Source organism: Odocoileus virginianus, chromosome 8 (assembly GCF_023699985.2).
Source record: "Odocoileus virginianus isolate 20LAN1187 ecotype Illinois chromosome 8, Ovbor_1.2, whole genome shotgun sequence".
NCBI lineage: Eukaryota > Metazoa > Chordata > Mammalia > Artiodactyla > Cervidae > Odocoileus > Odocoileus virginianus.
In genome coordinates this window covers 74247815-74270289 of record NC_069681.1, presented here as the reverse complement: position 1 = coordinate 74270289, position 22475 = coordinate 74247815, and the positions used below count along the sequence as shown (strand labels likewise).

The following is a 22475-nucleotide window of genomic DNA, read 5'->3' as shown; positions in this document are numbered from 1 at the left end:
CTGAAGAATTGATGCTTTTGAACTGTGGTGTTGGGGAAAGACTCTTGAGAGTCCCTTGGACTGCAAGGAGATCCAACCAGTCCATCCTAAAGGAGATCAGTCCTGGGTGTTCATTGGAAGGACTGATGCTGAAACTGAAACTCCAATATTTTGGCCACCTCATGTGAAGAGCTGACTCATTGGAAAAGACCCTGATGCTGGGAGGGGTTGGGGGCAGAAGAAGGGGACGACAGAGGGTGAGATGGCTGAATGGCACCATCAACTCGATGGACATGAGTTTGAGTAACCTCTGGGAGTTTGTGATGGACAGGGAGGCCTGGCGTGCTGCGATTCATGGGGTCGCAAAGAGTCGGACACGACTGAGCGACTGAACTGACTGACTGACTGAAGGCATTTCACCAAGGCATTTCACCTATAGTCACTGAGAATATGTCGCAGTTTTTGAGGAGAGAGAGAGATTAGTGTAATTTAAGAGTTGGAAAGATACTCACGAGATGAAGGACTACTGTGCAGCATAGCTATGTGTAGCTAAGCATTATGGTGATAAGAATCCTGATAAAATAGATTCTCTGTAGGGCCAGTATGGGCTTCTCTGGTGTCTCAGTGGTAAAGAATCCACCAGCCAAGCAGAAGATGTGAGTTTGATCCCTGGGTCTGCAAGATCCCCTGGAGAAAGAAACAATAATCCACTCCAGCATCCTTGCCTGGAAAATCCCATGAACAGAGGAGCCTGGTGAGCTACAGTCCACGGGGTCGAGAAGAGTCAGACCTGACTTAGCTACTAAACAACAACAAAGGGCCAGTGCAACACCCTCCACTCAACCCAGAAACCAGCTCACTCTCCTCTCCTCCTGTTTCTCCCTTCTTTCATTCCTCCTGGTTGCTTCAGGCCACAGGATCTGGAACCAAAATTTTATACAACGCTGTGCATGACTAATTGTGCAATCTAGGACTCCGGATAATGTCGGACTAGCTTCCTTGAGTGTCACTGTGACAAATAAATTAGGTATCATACTAGACAGAGCTCTGGGCACACTTCCGGAAATGATCGACTGGCATCACCTCACCTTCTACATGTTAGCCTAGGGGGAGGGGGAAGAGGGAGGGGTGGATTGGGAGGTTGGGATTACCGGGTGCAAACCACTATATGCAGAAGAGATAAACAACAAGATCCTATTGTATAGCCCAGGGAACTATATTCCACATCCTGTGATAAGTCATAATGGAAAAGAACATATACATATATATGTATGTATACCTGAACCACTTTGTTGTACAGCAGAAATTAAAGCAGCACTGCAAATCAACTATACTTCAGTAAACTAAATTAAAAAAAATTTAAAATTAAAAAAATTTAAAGTGTTAGACTATACCTCATACTCCAAGATTTTCAGTCTATAAAACTTGCTCTTTCTAGAATTATGTTTCTCCAGCAATTTCCAGGGAGAATCAGGAGTTCAAAGAAGCCATTTATGTTTCTCTCACTTCCATTCTTACAGTTTTCTGCTTTGTATCTAAGATTCTTTGGCAAAGCAGCACTATTGATTTGATTTTGTATCCTTGAACAGTGCTCCACCCAAGCAGATCTGTTGCAAACTTATAACCATCAGTTTCCTTGAAGGCAGTGATCAAGCTATAAAGGTAATGCCTTGGATCTTGGCAACTGGAAGGCTTGCTAGCCCACTCTTCTTCCCATCCAAGCCTGCTTCACCACTTTTATTTGTTCATGTCTCACTGAACTTAATGTCTCTTTCTCTAGTTGTGTCTTACCGAAGGTAGATGCTTTAAAATTTTTTTTTAACTTTCAATTGTGGTAAAATGCACATAACATAAAAGCTACTATCTTAACCATTTTTACATGTACAATTGTGTTAAATACATGCACACTGTTGTGCAACCAATCTCCAGAACTCTCTTCATCTTGCAAAACTGAAACTCTGTCCCCACCACACAATAACTCTCCATTTCCCATCTCCCCAACCCCTGACCCCAACCCAGCTGTTCTTCCTGCCTCAACAATTTGACTGCTTTAGGGAACTCATACAGGTAGAATCTGTGTTTCTGTTTTTGTCGCTGGCTTATTGCACTTAACATGCCCTCAAAGTTCATCCATGTTGTAGCATGTGTCAGAATGTCTTTCCTAAAAAAAAAAAAAAAAAAAAGAATGTCTTTCCTTTTTAAAGCTGAATAAGATCCTAGCTGTATTATGTTGTTGTTGTTCAGTCACTAAGTCATGTCTGACTCTTTACCACCTCATAGATTGTAGCACGCCAGGTTCCATGAGGTTCTCCAGGCAAGAATACTGGAGTGGGTTGCCATTTTCTTCTCCAGGGGAATCGTCCCAGATCAGGGGTCAAACTCGGGTCTCCTGCATTGGCAGGCGGATTCTTTACCCTGAGCCACCAGGGATGTCCCAATTGTATGTATATACCATTTTTATCCATTCACTGGATTTTGTTTATCCATTCATCTTTGATGGACGTGTGCGTTGCTTCCATCTTTTGGGTTTTGTTAAAAATGTTCCCAGAATATGGTTGTGCAGACCATCTTTTCATCACCCTGCTTTCATTTCTTTTGGGTATACACCCAGCATTGCAATTGCTGGATCATATGGTAATTCTATTTTTAATTTTTGGAGAAACTGTCACGCTGTTTTCCACAGTGGCTGCACCACGTTTCAAGTTTCTGTCATGCTCTAGGTGAGAAAATTTTCCTACTCTAGACTACAGCTGAGGAAAAGGACTGTATGGCCAAGAATGCACATGTCAATTATCACGCTTGATTAGAACATGATTGAAATAATGAAAAGCGTGGAATTGCTAGAACTTGGAGACATTATAAGCCGCGTGGTCCATTCCGCTCCATTACTGGTGAGCAAGGGGTGGGTGCGGGGGTGGCGGGTGGGGTAACTCTCAGAGAGGATGAGTGGCTTTGTGAAGGTCAAGGGCTGGTTAAGGGAAGACTCAGAGCTGACAACCCGGGATTTCCAATCTTCAACTTATTGCAAAGTAAATAATTTCAAGTAGAAATATTATGCAACGAAGAACAAGAATTATGAGTGCAGAAATCAAAGCCCGAGATGACCTGTGTTTTGCTTTTGTTTCTATGGCTGGTGTTTAGCTTCCCTGATTGCCTTGGTTGACATTGAAACCGAGCCTGTTTTTCTTGCTGCCGCTGTGGACTGCATCCTAGGCATCCTAGGAGATGGAGTGGGGTGGGGGACACAAAGAACGTGGGTCCGCAGTTAGGATCCACCCAGCGTGGACCGCGACCCTCGGCTCGCCCGCGCGCCAGCCTGGGGCGTCCGCGTGCCGCGCGGCTGTAGCGCCCATCCTGCGGCCTCAAACCCCTCCCGACCGAGGTGGACGGTGGCTGGCTTCAGTTGTCCCCACGCTCATCGAGAGGGTTCCGGGACTCCCGGCGGGGTGGGTGGGGGAGTAGGCAGCTCCGGTCGTGCCTCCTCCCCGGTCGGGGGCCGCCGAGCCCCCGCGACCTCCCGGGTGGAACCGCGCCCAGTCTCCCCCGCCACAGTTGGGGAGCATCGGGCGCGGCGGAGCGCGGGCTGCGGACCACGGCGGGCACGTGGGCTCGGCCGCAGCGCTGCGCCAGGCACCGGCGCCCCGGCACAGCCCCTGCGGGTGGGGAGAGGGATGCTCCCCCCCTTTCCACTTTGCACCAGTCCGAGGGAATTTGCGGTCGGTGACGCGCATCCTTAAGCGAGCCACCTGCAGCGCGGGGCGCGCCGCGGAGGGCGGCATCGCAGGGCTGGGCCGGCGCGGCCTGGGGACCCCGGGCTCCGGAGGCCATGCCGGCGTTGGCGCGCCTGGGCGGCCGGCTGCCGCTGCTCGGTAAGGCCCCGCTCGCCCGCTCGAGCCCCCGCGGCCCCCGGCCCCCACCCGGCACGGGCACCGGGCGCGCGCCTCCTCCGTCCCCGCCGCCGCGCGCCTCCCCGCCCGGCTCCGTCCCTCGCTCCCGCGCCCCTCCCCTCTTCCGCGCCCTCCCGACTCGCCCTGAAGTCACCCGCGGCCCCAGCCGGGCCCACCGGGCGTTCTTCTCCCGCTGATCTCGCGTCGCCGGTCGGGCTCGGTGCCGCAGTCCCCACCGGCCGTCCCGACCCCGCGGGCGGCCTCGCCGAATCGGTGTCTGCGGGGCCCGGGCCGCCCCGCCCGTCCGCCCGCCCGGCGTGCCCGGGTTCTGGGCCAGCCGCCCGAGTCTGCGGCCCCGAGCTGGGCGCCGGGGGGCCGGGACCTCGCGTGCGCCGACCCCGGTACCACAGACTCCTGGGTGGCGTCTCCAACTCTTCTTTTGAGGTTTTGATATCGGGAGTGAACTCTAATGGGAAAAGGCGCCCGGGTTCTCCCCAAAGCGAGTCATCTCGGGTAACGATCCCCCACCCCGCCGAATGTCGACTGGATCAATGAGTAGATACTTTGGGAAATATTATGCAAACAGGATTTACATCTTAAAATACCCGCTGCCCCCTCCTCTTGTACTCGATTTTTATCCTGGCGTTAAACCCCAAGAGGCTTTTCAAGGACTCAGCTGACTGTTCCCAAATAATCTGGATAGCATAATTGTTACCGGGGGAAAAAAAAATCCTCTTCAGATCCAGTTCATCTGTTTGGAAAGAGGAGAGGGTTGATTTGCGTTTAGGGTGAAGGAGGCAGAGTTTGGGGGGCTAGGAAGCCTCTGATCATGTCCTAGTTCTGCAGGCTTGGGGGACCATTACTCACTGCCCCTGGCCCGCCTGTCCTGCTCTGTCCGGGGAGGGAGTCTGACTGTGTCTTCTCCAACTCCCAAACCCTAGCAGTCAGTCTGTCTTGCATCTTCTGTGGTCCATGGAGAAAATACTTGCAGTATAGATGTGCAGGAATTATTTCCAGTAGCTTTTGTTTCAAATAATTCAGAATTATAGAGTTAAAAAAAATGAAACATGAGGGAAAAGAGTAGAAAAGCATCTTGCATTTCCTAAACATCTCTGTTAATTGGTAAATATGTACATTTTAAATGTACAGTACAATATGTTTTTCAGAGTCTATTACAAAAAGTTCGCTTTCTGTTAATGTGTAACATGAAGTGGTAAGTGGGTTTTTCAGTCACATGCAAAGGCTTTGGGAAAGTATAAACATCAGTACATGCAACTGTATATAAGCTGCATTGAATTCTTTTATATTTCAGGACAATCTCAGAAATTCCTACATCTCTCTCCAGATTTTTCTAAATGAGGCATAATTCACAGATAGCAAATATGCACACATCTTAATAGTACAACTCCATTAGATTTTATATACACAGTGAGTGAAGTGAAACTCACTCAGTTGTGTCTGACTCTCTGTGACCCCATGGACTATACAGTCCCTGGAATTCTCCAGGCCAGAATACTGGAGTGGGTAGCCTTTCCTTTCTCCAGGTGATCTTCCCAACCCAGGGATGGAACCCAGGTCTCCCGCATTACAGGCGGATTCTTGACCAGCTGAACCACCAGGGAAGCCCTTTTTATACACAGGTACCTGCCTAATCATTATTTCATAAAGATACAGAGCAATTCAAACTCTGCCCCCTCTGATTTACCACCCCCTTGCCTGAGGTAGCCACTATTCTGACTTTTTTTAGAGAGGAAAAAAAGTGGTGTGAATTTTATTAGAATCACACTGGTTTAGTCACATTTACTATTCTGACTATTGATTCCATGGTTTTTTCCTGTTTTTTTGAACTACATGTAAACCAAATCATTATTATGTGTTTTTTAAATGTTAGTTTCTTTCACTCAGCGCTGTGATTATGAGATTCAACTTTGTTCTTAATAACTGTGTTTTTTTGTTTTCGTTTTTTTTCCAATTGCTAGGTGCTATTTCCTTAGTATGACTAGACTATGCAATCTATCCATTCTATTGTTGAAGAACATTGTATGTATCTCCAATTTTGTGTAGTGAAGAGTAATAACACTGCTGTGAATACTCTTTTACATGTTTGGGGGTAGAAACACTCATTTCTCTTTGGATGATACCCTCGAATCAAATTCCTAGATTATAGAGAGAGGCATATGTTAGTTTTGGTAGATACTGTCCAGCAGTTTTCTGAAGTGGTTGCACCAGTTTACCTTCCCATTAGCAGCATATGGAGCTCCTTGGCACATCTTTGCCAAGACTTGCCAGATTTCCTTGAATGAAGCAACATAAAGTGAGAGGCTAAAAAACAAGGACTTTAAATGTTAAAAAAGCTCTAACTACCTTGAATTGTCAGATGCGATTCCCATTTCCATTATACTGTAAGCTCTACCTTCAAGAAGAATGATGAGGTTTTCTAGGTAGTGCTTAAAGAATGGACACAGACTCTTCATGGCCCTAATTGCATTCTGTACTGATCATGGCTAGGAAGAAGATTTCAGGATCTCAGTAACTGTGGTAACTGTTACTCTCATTAGTGTTGGGAAATTCATATTCAGAGCTTTGACCTCCACATTTAGTTGACATCCTTTGATCTTGCTGCTTATCTTACTTTGTTTGCCTGTGACCTGGTAGCCTAAGGGGGACCAACTCAGAAGGAGGTAGACAGAAGGGATGCTCGGTAAAGTTTGGATTGGATAGGGACACCAGACCTGGTGTTAAGATTCCCTTTAGTCCTAAAAGCCTCATTCTAATCCATGCCATCCTACAAGTTTAGACTGGCTGTTCATTTCTTCTTGGTTATTTTGAATGGATCTATAATAAATTATCCTCTTAGGTTTCATTATTAACTACTTGGCTCCACTTTTTATAACTAAAAAGGCACTTTCATTAACCCTTTAGTTATCAGTAAAGATTTCGTTCTTGTTGAAGTTTCCTGTTGTTTAACTGAAGAACAGTCAGGTAATGAGATCTTAAGTATGGGAGAGGAAGACATTTATACTCCAGGGGGTGGAAAAAGATGAAGAGGGAGCCTGCATCAGGAAGAAAAAGAAATTTATTTGACAGACTTTTATTGAACACCTATTTCAGTGCTAGGCACCATGAGGGTACAAAGATGAAAAAGATGGGGACGAGGGAACGTACATATAAATAGTTAATTCAGTTCTATTTAAAAAATGCATGGTCATTGCCTTTCTCCAAGAAAACATTTCAGCACAAAGTTTGCTTTCAGTTAGTTAAATCTTCCCATACAGTTATCATGATCCATAGATATCTGTAGAAGGAAGATAGCATGAATCCCAGGATTTTCGTTGCCTAAGACTACTTACACATGGATATTACTGGATTTAACGGCTTTGGGAATGAAATGACTCTTTCATTTGAAATTTTAAAAATGGACTGTTCCAGAATGAAATATGGCCATTTATTTTTTTAAGATTCTAGGAAGAAGCAATTTTCCAAATGGTTCTTTGAACAAATTTGTTGGCTGCATTTTCCTCCCCAGAGAGCATCCCTGCTCGATTGAGAAGCCCACAGGATGGCTCAGCTTCATGACTTTCTCTGCAATTCCTTTTATTCCCCTCATCTTTTTCATCCTCTGATGAAACTCAGGAAGCGATGTGACAAGAGCCCTTGTCAGTGTTCAAGATTGTGATCTCTCTGAATCTCCAAATAGCCACCAGATATTGCCTTAATCTTTGGGTCAAGATTCTGATTTGGTTTAAAAAAACAAGAACAAATAATCTCAAAAGTATTGTATTTTATCATTATTCTTGATTTTGAAAAGGACTTTGAAGAGGAGAGGAATAAGAACTTGGGGGACGGAAATTGAGGGGCTGGAAACTAGCTTGGCCTCATTTTTAATTTGCTTAGCTTGTTCTTGCCACGATGCTCTACCCTTTGCTATTCACTCCAAAATAGCAAAGTCTTGTGAATTTCACAAGACTGAATAAAGCTTTTGGTTTTCATCAAGATGAGTTTGTGATCTTACTATTTTTCAAATATTGATTTCCAAAAAAGTCTTAGCTTCATCTTAGGTGGCCATAGTTCTATGGCTGAAGGTTTTTCTGTTGTTTGGGGGTCTGTGAGATTTACGTATATGTGACTGAATTAACTCTATGGCCAGATCATCCTTAAGCCTTCAAGTGATAACAGAACCCTCTCTGATGATTCCAACTAACCCTCTGATGATCGTTAGTTGGAATCACGCAATTCTGTTCGATGGGTCCCAACACATGTAGAGGAAATTTAAAAATAATATAAATTACACACACACTGTTCTTTTGTGGCTAGAGGAATTGCGTAAGATCCAAAAGAGGAACTATTATTATTTTTTTAGGTTAAACAGTAAAAGTATTTTTTCACTGCTGTCATTGTAAGTCCATTGGTAGCCAAGAATCTGCCATAAAATTATTTGCAGCCTACTTTAAAACAGGATATTGTCATTATTTCTTTAAACCATTATGTTTTTTAAAACTTTGATTTATTTATTTTTGGCTGCGCTGGATCTTCCTTGCTGCTCGGGCTTTTTTTCTTCAGTTGTGGCTACTCTCTAGTTGTGGGTGTGCGGGCTTCTCATCACCACGGCTTCTTTTGTTCTAAAGCACGGACTCTAGGCACTTGAGTTTCAGTACTCGTGGCAGTGGGCTCAGTAGTTATGGCTCCTGGGCTCTAGAGCACAGACTCAGTAGTTGTGGAGCACGGTCTTAGCTGCTCCTCCACATGTACGCTCTTCCCAGATTAGGGATTGAACCCGTGTCTCCGGCAGATTCGTGACCACCGAGTTACCAGAGAAGCCACTGCTTTGCTATTTGAGTTACAATGTCCCTAATGTTAGGGGTTCTGTGCTTGGAGGTCATGCAATTGAATATGTTAGGGTGAACAACACAGTCAGAAAACCTGAGTTCTTTATTCTGGCCAGGAATGTCTCTGCACTTAAGCTCCTCATTTGTGAAAGGGAGATAAGCAATATCTTACCGCTTCATCAGATAATACCTGTAGAGTGCTGCTTCATCCCTTGTCAGACAGGTGCTTCACAGAAAGAGAGATGCCTCAAGTTGGGAGGAATTGTCAGGATTTAGTTACAGGGTTTCTCTCCTTGCCTTCTTAGATCCTTGGGAGCACCGTGTGGTCCAGCCACATGCCACATGGTTCAGATTCCTGCTCACAGTCTAATGTTGGGGGTGTTGGTGGCACAGGGTAAGCATGTAAAAGGAAAACTGCAGTGTAATTTTAGAAATAAGGACCAAGGTTGAGCCTCCAACACAGACTGAGAAAATCAAGCAAAGCTTCCCAGAAGAGGTGATGTCAAATCTTGATTAGAAAGTTAAGACTTAGGTGCTTCCCTAGTGGTCCAGTGACTGAGATTTAGTGCTCCCAATGCAGAGGCCCTGGGTTTAATCCTGGGTTGCGGAACTAGACCCTACACACCACAACTAACTGTTCACATGCTCCAACTAAGATCCAGCGCGGCCAAGTAAATAAATAAAAGAAAGCTAAGACTTGACAGGGGAAGGAGAGAATAAGGACTTTCCAGGCAAACAGGACAGTGAGGAGAACAGTACAGAGGTCAGAATCACGGAGCAGACGGACTCTGTAATTCCATCCTGAGTTGCTGAGGCACAATGTATAAGGCCCCCAGGATTGAGGAATTCTCATCTAAGAAGCTGTCAACTCAGAAAATGAAGCCTGTTCAATGGGTAGCTTCCAGAGGCTCAGATGTGTATGATGTGTAAGGAGTGTTTTAGTGATGTGATAAAGGACTTGGATGTTCTCCTGTGGCCCAAAAGTCTCTGGAGGGGGTCCATTGTGTCCTTTAGGGTGTGTGTGTGTTTGTGTGTGTATATTGTGTGTATGTGTGTATACGTGTGTGTATGTGTGTATATGTGTGTGTATTTGTATATGTGTGTGTATGTATTTGTATATTGTGTATGTGTGTGTGTATTGTGGCTGTGTATGTGTGTATATTACATGTGTATGTCTCTGTATTGCGTGTATATTGTATGTATGTGTGTGTTGGTGTGTTATATGTATGAATGTATGTGTATATTATACGTGTGTTTCAGTGTGTATGGGTGTGTATAGTGTGTGTTTGTGTGTGTGTGTATTGTGGGTGTGTATGTGTGTGTTTGTGTGTGTGTGTCTCTATGTGTATTGTGTGTATGTGTGTATGTGTGTGTGTGTATATGTGTGTATAGTGTGTGTGCGTGTGTGTGTGTTGGTGTGTTATGTGTAGGAATGTATGTGTATGTGTATATTATGCATGTGTTTGAGTGTGTGTGTGTATGTGTATTGTGGGTGTGTATGTGTGTGTTTGTGTGTGTATTTTGTGTGTATGTGTGTCTGTCTCTGTATTGTGCATATGTGTGTGTGTTGGTGTTTCATGTGTATGAATGTATGTGTATGTGTGTATTGTGCATGTGTTTGAGTATGTGTGTATTGTGTGTGTGTGTGTATTGTGTGTATGTGTGTTTGTGTGTATGTGTGTGTGTTGGTGTGTTATGTGTATGAATGTATGTGCATATTGTGCATGTGTTTGAGTGTGTATGTGTGTGTGTGTGTGTTGGTGTTTCATGTGTATGAATGTATGTGTATGTGTGTATTGTGCGTGTGTTTGAGTGTGTGTGTATAGTGTGTGTGTGTATATTGTGTGTGTGTGTGTGTGTGTGTGTTGGTGTGTTATGTGTATGAATGTATGTGTATGTGTATATTGTGCGTGTGTTTGAGTGTGTGTGTGTATTGTGGGTGTGTATGTGTGTGTTTGTGTGTGTATATTTTGTGTGTATGTGTGTCTGTCTCTGTATTGTGTGTATGTGTGTGTTGGTGTGTTATGTGTATGAACGTATGTGCATATTGTGCGTGTGTTTGAGTGTGTATGTGTGTGTATAGTGTGTGTGTGTTTGTGTGTGTGTGTTGGTGTTTCATGTGTATGAATGTATGTGTATGTGTATATTGTGCGTGTGTTTGAGTGTGTGTGTGTGTGTGTGTGTAAGGGTTAATTGCTTCCATCGGATTCTTCAGCGTGGCCTGTGACTCAAGAAGGGGTAGGGACCAGTGCTGTAGGTTGTTCAGGGGTTTGAAGGAGGGGGTGACGCATGTTGGAGTGCTGCTGTGTATTCCAGAAGGACAGTTTTGGGGTCTGTGTCGAGGATGGATGTCAGGCAGACAGGCCATGGCAGAAGGTCAGCGAGGAAGCAGTGGGCAGTCGTCCAGGCCAGACGCGACAAGGACGGGAGTTGGGGCGGTGGTGACAGAGAGGCAGAGCCATGCAGAGATGTGGGGATTATCTGGAGGTCAAAATGTCACGGCTTGGCAGCTGCCTGGATGATGGGAAGTGGGGGAGAGGGAGGAGTTGAGAGTGACTTCTGGCTTTGGGGACAGTGGGTGTGCTGGCACTAACAGAGGAGGCGGTAGGGGGGCGGAAGGAAAGGGGGGAGTTCAGTCTGAGCGTAAGGTTCCTGGGGGCCACCCAGATATGTAGCCGTACACATAGGAGGTATGGATTTGGAACTCCTGAGCAAATGGACTGTCGTTTACTAAAATCATGAGAAAGGGCAGACACTGGCGAGGATGACAGCGATGAGAGTACCCCAGGTGTGAGGAAGAGCACACGAGTCTCCTTCCCTGGACTCACGCTGACCACTCCTGTCTCCGCTGGCCACCATGTATAGGGGGTGGGAGAGTTCCCCACCCCAAGCAGTTCTTGGGCACCAATTGGATGTCCGAGAGTTTAACTCAATTCTGACACTGTCTCCCCAGAGGTAGCATCAGACCCCACAGGTTAAGGGCTCAGAGCCCTCCTGACCCCATCAGACGTCAGCGTCGAGTCCCGGTGGCCAGCACAGGCTGTAAGTCAGAGGTTCCCGGGACCCCTGCTTGAGTGTGATGACTTTGCTGGAACAGCTCACAGAATTCAGAAAAACAATTTGCTTGCTAGATTACCAGTTTATGATGAAAGGATATAACTCCAGGATAGCCAGGTGGAAGAGATGCAGAGGGCAAGGCAAGGGCTGTGGGGAGGGCTCGGAATGTCATCCAGTTCCCCAACCCAGAAGCTCACCCCATCTCTCAGTTCAAGAATTTTTATAGAGTTTAATTAGCACACGCCCCTCCCTGTTTGCCCAGTGGTCAGTTTTCAGCCTCACCCCTCCAACCTCTGGATCTTTCTTGGGACAACCCCAGCTCCTGGGGCTGCAGAGGTGACCCGCCCTAAGTCACCTTGTTAGCATAAACTCCGGAGTGTCCAAAAGGGGCTCATTGTGAATAACAACAGACACCTCTGTTGCTCAGGAAATTCCAAGGATTTTAGGAGCTTTGTGCCAGGAAAGAGTGCTTCCCAGGTGGTGCAGTGGTAAAGAACCCACCTTCCAATGCAGGAGACGCAGGTTCAATCCCTGGGTTGGGAAGATCCCCTAGAGGAGGAAATGGCAACCCACTCCAGTATTCTTACCTGGAGAATCCCATGGACAGAGGATCCCGGGGGGCTACAGTCTATGGGGTCACAAAGAGTCAAACACGACTGAGCACGCGTGCATGGTGCTGAGAAAGACCAAATACACTTTGATCTAGGCCAAGTATATTTATTATACCACATGGGTCTACTGTCTTCTTTTACCAAATGAGGAAAGTGGGACCCAAAGAGCTCAAATGACTTGCAAGTTCAGGGTTATCACAGCAGGTAACTGGCTCCTAAAACACCTGGCTCTGAAAGCCAGTGGGACTTGTGCCCAAGAGACCCCAGCAAACAAAGAAACAGTTTATAAAGGGTTGGCAAAGACTCACTGTGACTATACCCCCAGGTTCAGTGCTGAGTCAGCAGACAGAAACATTCTTCTCTCAGTCTTTTCCTTAAAGAGGCCTTTTTGAAAAAAAAAACAAAAAACTTTTATTGAAGTATAGTTGGTTTACAATGCTGTAGTAGCTTCTAGTGAACAGTCAAGTAATTCAGTTATACATATGTGTATATACATATTCTTTTTCAGATTTTTTCCACTATAGGTTATTACAAGATAATGAACATAGTTCCCTCTACTATACAATAGAACCTTGTTGTTTTTCTCTTTTATATATAGTAGTGTGTATCTGTTAATCCCAAGCTCCTAATTTATCCCTACCCCAGCCTTCACCTTTGGTAACCATTGTTTGTTTTCTATGTCTAAATCTGTTTGTTTTGTAAATAAGTTCATTTGTACCATTTTTTAGATTCCACATGTAAGTCATACCATGTGATATTTGTCTCCCTCTGTCTCATACTTCACTTAGTATGATAATGAGTAGGTCCATCCATGTTGCTGCAAATGTCATTATTTCATTCTTTTTTATGGCTAAGTAATATTCCATTGTATATGTATACCTCATCTTTATCCGTTTCTCTGTCGATGGGCATTTAGGTTGCATATGTGTCTTGGCTATTGTAAATAGTGCTGCTGTGAATATTAGGGTGAATGTGTCTTTTTGAATTATCATTTTGTCCAGATATATGCCCAGGAGTAGGATTGCAGGATCATATGGTCACTCTGGTTTTTGTTTTTGGCCATTCCATGCAGCTTGCAGAATCTTAGTCCTCCAACCAGGGATCAACAGACTCCTGACAGTGGAAGCATGAAGTCCTAACCACTGGACCACTGGAGCATTCCCTCTATTTTTATTTTTTTAACAAACCTCCATACTGTTCTCCATGGTGGCTGTACCAATTTAAATTCTTACCAACAGTATAGAGGGGTCCCCTTTTCTCCATACCCTCTCCAGCATTTATTATTTGTAGACTTTTTGATGATGGCCATTCTGATTGGTGTAAGATGACACTTCAGTGAAGTTTTGATTTGCATTTCTCTAATAATTAACGATGTTGAGCATCGTTTCCTGTGTCTATTGACCATCTGTATGTCCTCTTTGGAGAAATGCCTATTTAGGTCTTCTGCCCATTTTTGATTGTTTTTAAAGAGGTCTGTTTTCAGCCTAATTTAACATACACCTAGGAGCTGACTGCAATTCTGCCTGAGCCTGGGGAGGCTAGATGCACCATTTACACATTTCCCCTCTTGTATCTCTCTGAAAGGAGCTTATACATGTATCTAAAACCATGGCCTTTGTGACTGCCACCCAGAGGACACATTCCTTGATCTGGTGGCCAGCAGGACTTGCATTTGTGGGTCCCACTGGTCTGCAGTGAACAAAGAAGCTGTTATTAACTGACTATCCTTTAGGGCTCAGTGCAGAGAAAGCAGACAGAAACACTAGCTCCCATTCTTTTCCCCGAAAGAGGTCTGCTTGTGTGTTTTAAAAGCCACTGCCTGAGAGTCCAGCTTCATTGTACATCTAGGTACTAATTGAGATCTTCCCTTTGTTGTCATTGTTTTTCGGTCGCTAAGTTGTATCTAACTCTTTGAGACCCCTTGGACTGCAGCATACTAGGCTTCCCTGTCCTTCACTATCTCCCAGAGTTTACTCAAACTCATGTCCATTGAGGCAGTGATGCCATCCAACCATCTCATCCTGTCAGCCCCTTCTCCTCCTGCCCTCAGGCTTTCCTAGCATCAGGGTCTTTTCCAATGAGTCAGTTCTTTGCATCACGTGGCCGAAGTACTAGATCTTCAGCTTCAGCATCAGTCCTTCCAATGAATAGTCAGGGTTGATTTCCTTTAGGATGGACTGGTTTGATCTCCCTGTGGTCTCAGGGACTCTCAGGAGTCTTTGCCAGCACCACAATTCAAAAACATCAATTCTTCGGCACTTAGCCTTTCTTATGGTCCAACTTTCACATCCATACATGACTACTGGAAAAACCATGGCTTTGACTATATGGACCTCTGTCAGCAAAATGATGTCTCTACTTTTTAATATGCTGTCTAGATTTGTCATAGCATCCAAGGAGCTATCGTCTTTTAATTTCATAGCAGTCACCGTTCCCAATGATTTTGGAGCCCAAAAAAATAAAATCTCCTCCCCTTTAGGACACTAGCAAATCATGACACATCCTTACTACTGGGAGCCAATAAGCACAAAAAAAGGTAATTTGAGAAACCACCAAGAACTAAGCCTGGGTGGAAGGATGAGATTTCTTCTACAAGAGGCTATTTTGTGAAGACTGGGATAATATGGCTGTTTTATCTAATCCACAGAAACCAACACAGATAATCAAAGATGAAGAAAGAAAGGAGCGTGTTCCATACAAAAGAATAAGATAAAACTCTAGAAACAAACCTTAGTGAAATGGAGATAAGTGATTTACCTGTAAAGAGTTCAAAGTAGCACTTCCCCGGTGGTCCACTGGTTAAGAATCCTCTTGCCAAAGCAGAGCATGTGGGTTCTTCCTGGTCCGGGAAGATTCCACATGCTGTAAGGCAACTGAGCCCATACGTCACAGCTACTGAGCTCACACTCTAGAGCCTGTGTGATCCAGCAAGAGAAGCCACTGCAATGAGAGGTCTGATAACCACCACTAGACAGTAGCCCCCACTCTCTGCAACAAGACAAAGCCCGCAGGCAGTAAAGAAGACCCAGTGCAGCCAAAAATAAATAAATAAAGTTGTTTTTTAAAAAAGAGTTCAAACTAAGAGTCATAAAGATGCTCACTGATGCTCCCTGAGAACGATACATGAATAAAGTGAGAATTCCCACAGAGAGAGAAAGCTTAAGAAGAATACAATAACTGAAAAATTCAGAAAAGGAGTTCACCAGCCGACTGGATGTAGTGGAAGAATTACTGAGATCAAAGACAGAGCAGTGGAATTCATCCAATCAGAGGAGCAATAAAGAAAAAAAGAAAAGAGTGAAGACAGTTTAAGGGACTTAAGAGATACCATCAAACTAAACTAATAATCACATTATAGGGGTCCCAAAAGACGAAGAGAAAGAGAAAGGACACAATATTTATTCAAAGAGATAATGGCTGAAAAATCCCTTCATCTGGGGAAAAGCAACAGACATCCAGGTCCAAGAAGTCCAGAGACTTCCAGATAAGATGAACGTAAAGAGACCTCCTGAGACACGTTATAGATACACTGTCAGAAACTAAAGACAAGGAGAAAATCTTAAAGGCAGCAAGAAGAAAAAACAACTTGTTTTATACAGAGGACCCTCTGTAGTACTATCAGCAGATTTTTCAGCAGAGACTTTGTAGGCCAGAAAGGAATGGCATTATATATTTGAAAAGCTAAAAGAAAAAAAAAAAAAAAAAACAGCTAACCAAGAACACCTGGCAAACTGTCCTTCAGCAATTTTTTGAAAACTACTTATTTATTTTATTTATTTGGCTGTGTTGGGTCTCAGTTGCAGCATGCAGGGTCTTTTTCATTGCAGTGCACGGACTCTCTGGTTGTGGTGGTGGGCTCACTAGTTGTGCTACGTGGACTCCAGAGTGCACTGGCTTCAGTGGTGGGGCTAGCAGGCTTTGTTGCTCTGAGGCACGTGGGATCTGCCCAAACCAGAGATCAAACCTGTGTCCCCTGTATTGGCTGGTGGATTCTTAACCACTGGACCGCCAGGGAAGTTCCTAATCAGTTTTAAAGACACACACAGACTAAAAGTAAAGGGATGGAAAAAGATACTGCATGCTCATGGAAACCAAAAAAAGTAGAGATATCTATACTTACATCAAACAAAATAGACTTTAGCCAAAGACTGTCATAAGAGGTAAAAAGGGTCAATGAAAAAAAGAGTCACCCAATAGAGCACATGACATGTGTGAATATTTATGCACCTGACATAGGAGCACCTAAAGAAATTAAGCAAATAAGCAAATGCTAACAGACCTGAAGGGAGAAATAACAATGCAGTAACACAAAGGGAATTCAGTACGCCAGTTTCAACAAAGGATAGATCATCTAGACATAAAATCAATAAGGAAACATCTAAACTTCGTGTTAGACTAGGTGGACCTAACAGACATTTATAGAACACTCCATCTAACAGCAGTGAATATACAGTCTTCTCAAGCTCACTTGGAACATTCTTCAGGATATTTCTGATCACAGTGGTATGAAACCAGAAATCAGCTACAAGAAGAAAACTGGGAAGTTCAAAATTATGTGATAATAAAACAGCATTTGCACGTTTTGTATCTCTATGTCACGTTTTGGTAATGCTCACAATATTTCAAATGTTTTCACTATTATTATAGTTGTTTTGGTGATCTTTGATCAGTGATCTTTGATGTTACTACTACAATTCACTGAAGGCTCAGATGATGGTTAGCTTTTTTTAGCAAGAGTGTATGTTTTAGTTAAGGTATACACATTGTATTCTTGGGGATAATGCTGTTGCACACTTAACAGGCTACACTGTACCATAAACGTGATTTTACATGCACCAGGAAACCATAAAGAAGAAAAAAATGGCTGGTATGCAAATAACCAGTCCTCAGTTGTACTAGCCTCACTTCAAATGCTTAATGCTAAATACAGCTAAGGACCACCCTGTTGAACAGCACAGATAAGGAATATTTCCATCACCCAAGAATGTTCCTTTGGAAAACACTGCTCTAAGGACCTCTGCTCAAGATTGATAGTAAGACTTGCCTTTTGTGAAATTATACTTCCTGCATACTTTCCTGTTGGCCACTTTCCCTTGATTACATTTTGTTTTACTGTAAGATGAATACATTTTTTCTTTTTAAGGTGTGCATGTATCAACATCACTGCCTTTGTTTGCTTTCACAGTTGTTTTTTCCGCAATGATATTCCAGACTATTACAAATCAAGATCTGCCTGAGATCAAGTGTGTTTTAATCAACCATGGAAACAATGATTCATCAATGGGGACATCACCATCGAATCCCATGGTAAAGTAATAGTAAAATGACAATTTTAGATATTTTCTCTGGAGACCATACTTTGTAAGCTATTGAGACCTGCTATGGCTTATGAGCTTTTCTTTTTACATATTTAAGTAACTATACACTCATATGGGGTATTGATGAGCATCTCTCCTCATTGTTACCTGGGACTCCATCCCAACAAGAGTCACATTCTCTTTGGGCTTAGATTCTGGAAGGACAGTGATACTCAGAATGAATAAGAAACAAAGATTTCCTTTTCTCTTTAAAATAAAGCCAGGCTTCTCTCTGAAGCCCTGAATCTCTATTTCCAACTTCCTCCTGGGTTTACATAAGTAGATTTTCTCCATTTGCTCATTAAGACCCACCTATATAATTTACTTCATTTCTATTTCCCCAAACATCTTGTTTTAATGGATTTCTGTTTACAGCCCCGTCTAGATCCTAAGCTTGAAAGCTCAGCCTCACTTTAGACTGCTTCCTTTCTCTGCCCTCACATTTGGTCAGTTACCAAGTCTTATCAATTTCCTTTCTTTCCTAGTTCTCATTTAACCACCTCATATTCTCCAGTCTCCCTGCCACTTCCCTAATTCCAGCCCTCATAGTCAGAATAATATTGTAAGTGGCTTCTTCCTTCTACAGTTCAGCTCAGATAGGGCTGCCAAACTTTTTAATTTTTTTCTTAATTTACTTTGGGCTGCACCGAGTCTCTGTTGCTTTACACGGGCTTTGTCTGGTTGCAGAGATCTGGGGCTACTCTAGATGCTGTGCCCAGGCTTCTCTTGCTGCCGAGCAGTCTCTAGGACGCGCAGGCTTCAGTAGTTGTGGCACACAGCCTCGGTAGCTGCAGTTCCCAGGTTCTGGAGCGCAGGCTCAACAGTTGTGGCACACAGGCTTAGCTGCCCCATGGCATGTGGGATCCTCCCCACCCAGGGATCGAACCCGTGTCTCCTGCTTTGGTAGGTGGACTCTATACCCCTGGGCCACCAGGGAAGCCCCCAGACTATTCCTCTTGAGGCATAGCTACATCCTTTACAGGCTGGCTTGGTCTTCTCATGACTTCAGCTGACGTGCATATCACTCCATAAACTGGCTCTGACTCCTTCAAGTTCCACTCTTGTTTGTCATTACTCTTCTTAATGCTATTCAGCTAACATAGCCTAGGTGTTTACTCAAATGAAGGAAGCTTAAATGATCAAGAAACTGAAAATATTAGAAGTCTATATACAATAAAAAGTGAACATAAATTAACCAGTTCTATGGTTTTTATCCAGTTAAGGATTCATACACAGCTATAGTTACTCTGTTTTCTTTTATAGAGCACACATGGCACGAAAGCATAGTTTATTTATTTACTTATTTATCTGGGTTTAAATTTTTAACAGATATTGGTGTCATTAAAACATTGGCTTGTTAATAATTAAGACATTTGGCATACATGATATTTTAGTGCAGACAAGAAAAAACTTTACTATTATGTGCTGTGATGTTTTAAACTTTTAGTGTCTTTTCAATGTGAGAAAATAGCTGCACACCATTCAAATGCTTTCTTATTAAGTCACGATCTTTAAAAAAAAAAATCCATGATGATTGGTCTTGGTTCCTAGTATTAAGCTCTGTATTATCTTTTTTATGTAGAGTAAATTGTATTCTTATGCAAATTCAGGATTGTATTAAGACCTAGTAGTTCCTAAACCACATCAAGCAACGATCCTAATTGTGGCAAAACTGAACTTTCACCTTCCTGAAGCTGAAGCCACTCCTTCTGGATATTTTCCTACTTTGATGTGAGATGATTATTAGGGTGTCAGTGGCTTTTCTTCAAAGCAGTTGTGATTTCTTCCATAGTTCATGGTTCTCAGGTGAGACATCTTTCTAAAACTCTTATAGTTCAGAGGTTTTTGGAAGAACCAAGCACTTTTTAGTTGACAAAGCTGGCCAAGGCAGCTCTAATAAATAAGCAACTCCATCCTGAACTATATCACAGTATAACCTGGAACCAAAGTAGGATTATTTTACTGTTTCCACAATTCACTTAATTGTTGTTTCAAATCTGAGATTTCCCATCATTATCATTTCTGTTTGAAGATTAAGGTAGTGTGTCCTGAGTTTCTCCCCTACAAGGCTACTATTTCTCCTTAGTAGTTAAAAAGGACTGGGGGGAGATACAAATATTCTGTTTCTCCTCCGTTTTTCACCCACTGATTCTAGCGTCCACTGGTGGATCTTGCCTACAACCATTATTGCTGTGATGTTTTCCTAATGATGAGCTTCTTTTCCCCTTGTTCCCTCTACATTCATTAACTGGAATTCTTCTGCGAGGAAGAGCTGTCTCTTCTCTCCATTCTATTTATTTAATCAGTCTAGACTTATAGATGCTTATTTTACTGCATGGATCACAGCCCCAAACTAACCCTTTAATTTGTGGCTCAGATGTTTCCAGCTTTGGTCATTGGGAGCTACTTCAGCTTGGTTCCTGTATCTTTTCAACATGTCCCCAAAATTTTTGAAGCACACCCTTAGTTTTTGGCACTATAGCATAGTTCAGACTCATCTTATATTTTTCCTGTGTCAGCCCTTCTCCAAGAAGCGTTGGGTTTCATGAAGAATAGTATTTATAAACCAAGATCTGAGAGCTGAGTGCTTATTGCTCCTGAGCATTGTCGCTTCTAGGCCTTCTTGGCAGACACAGGTAGGATACATATGTTTGTATACTACCCCCCCAATCCATACACACTGTATTTCTCTCTTTATCATCTCTATCTATCTATTTGTCACCATGAGTTCATGCTAATAACTGTGAATTCAATTCAGCACCAAAGGGTTCATTCTATCTTTCTCTCTTTCCTCAGTTGTACTTCTCTCTCTGCCAGTAAGACCCCTGGCTTTCATGATCTAAAATAGTTTACTTTATTATCATTCAATAATAATATTCATTTCTGGTGTAAATGGCAGCCCACTCCATTATTCTTGCCTGGAGAATCCCGTGGACAGAGTCTGTAGCCTGGTAGACTACAGTCCATGGGGTCGCAAAGAGTTGGACATGACAGAGGTGACTTAGCATGCATGCACTGGTGTGTCAGAATTGCTAACCTACATCGCAGTGAGAAAGATTTACCAACTAGAATACAGTGAGTGTGCGCTAAGTCTCTTCAGTGGTGTCCAACTCTTAGCGACCCTATGGACTGTCGCCTGCCAGGCTTCTCTGTCCATGGGATGCTCCAGGCAAGAATACTGGAGTGGGTTGCCATGCTCTTTTCCAGGGGATCTTCCTGACCTGGAGATTGAACCCATGTCTCTAACATCTCCTGCATTGGCAGGCGGATTCTTTACCACTAGCACCACTCTGAGAAGCCCCTGGGAATACAGTACTTGTGTGCAATTCTTTTTGTCTTTAACCTCATACCATCCAAAACATTCTTTTACCAAGTTACTTAGGTTGTTCCTTTCTTTCCCAACCCCTTCACTCTGATTATGTTAGTTATTTGTGATACAGTTAAGTTCACTTGCTTTGCATTCCATTTTGAGTTCCCCCATATCCTGGTTGACGTTGATGATCTATTTTGTGAGTAAATGGTATGAACCTAACAGAAGCAGAAGATATTAAGAAGAGGTGTCAGGAATACACAGAAGAACTGTACAAAAAACATCTTCACGACCCAGATAATCACGATGGTGTGATCACTCACCTAGAGCCAGACATCCTGGAATGTGAAGTCAGGTGGGCCTTAGAAAGCATCACTACGAACAAAGCTAGTGGAGGTGATAGAATTACAATTGAGCTATTTCAAATCCTGAAAGATGATGCTGTCAGAGTGCTGCACTCAATATGCCAGCAAATTTGGAAAACTCAGCAGTGGCCACAGGACTGGAAAAGGTCAGTATTCATTCCAATCCCAAATAAAGGCAATCCCAAAGAATGCTCAAACTACCACACAGTTGCACTCATCTCACACGCTAGTAAAGTAATGCTCAAAATTCTCAAAGCCAGGCTTCAGCAATATGTGAACCGTGAACTTCCAGATGTTCAAGCTGGTTTTAGAAAAGTCAGAGGAACCAGAGACCAAATTGCCAACACCCGCTGGATCATCGAAAAAGCAAGAGAGTTCCAGAAAAACATCTATTTCTGCTTTATTGACTATGCCAAAGCCTTTGACTGTGTGGATCACAATAAACTGTGGAAAATTCTGAAAGAGATGGGAATACCAGACCACCTGACCATCTCTTGAGAAACCTATATGCAGGTCAGGAAGCAACAGTTAGAACTGGACGTGGACCAACAGACTGGTTCCAAATAGGAAAAGGAGTACGTCAAGGCTGTATATTGTCACCTTGCTTATTTAACTTATATGCAGAGTACATCATGAGAAAGGCTGGGCTGGAAGAAGCACAAGCTGGAATCAAGATTGCCGGGAGAAATATCAATAACCTCAGATATGCAGATGACACCACCCTTATGGCAGAAAGTGAAGAACTAAAGAGCCTCTTGATGAAAGTGAAAGAGGAGAGTGAAAAAGTTGGCTTAAAGCTCAACATTCAGAAAACTAAGATCATGGCATCTGGTCCCATCACTTCATGAGAAATAGATGGAGAAACAGTGGAAGCAGTGTCAGACTTTATTTTTGGGGGCTCCAAAGTCACTGCAGATGGTGATTGCAGCCATGAAATTAAAAGACACTTACTCCTTGGAAGGAAAGTTATGACCAACCTAGATAGCATATTAAAAAGCAGAGACATTACTTTGCCAACAAAGGTCCATCTAGTCAAGGCTATGGTTTTTCCAGTGGTCATGTATGGATGTGAGAGTTGGAATG

General features: G+C 43.4%; 1 protein-coding gene across 3 annotated transcripts in view; it reads left to right on the top strand.

Moving 5' to 3' along the window:
* Positions 1–22475, top strand: part of FLT3 (fms related receptor tyrosine kinase 3) — a 78200-nt gene that overhangs the window by 7015 nt on the left and 48710 nt on the right. Inside the window, exons 1-2 of one of the 3 annotated variants that reach the window (XM_070471721.1) lie at positions 3488–3848; positions 17546–17667. In XM_070471721.1, the coding sequence (XP_070327822.1) occupies positions 3806–3848; positions 17546–17667 (165 nt within the window). In that variant the 5' untranslated portion in view covers positions 3488–3805. Of the gene's footprint in view, positions 1–3487; positions 3849–17545; positions 17668–22475 lie in introns of those variants that run through there. The other 2 variants (XM_020882206.2, XM_070471722.1) reach the window with 2 other exon arrangements.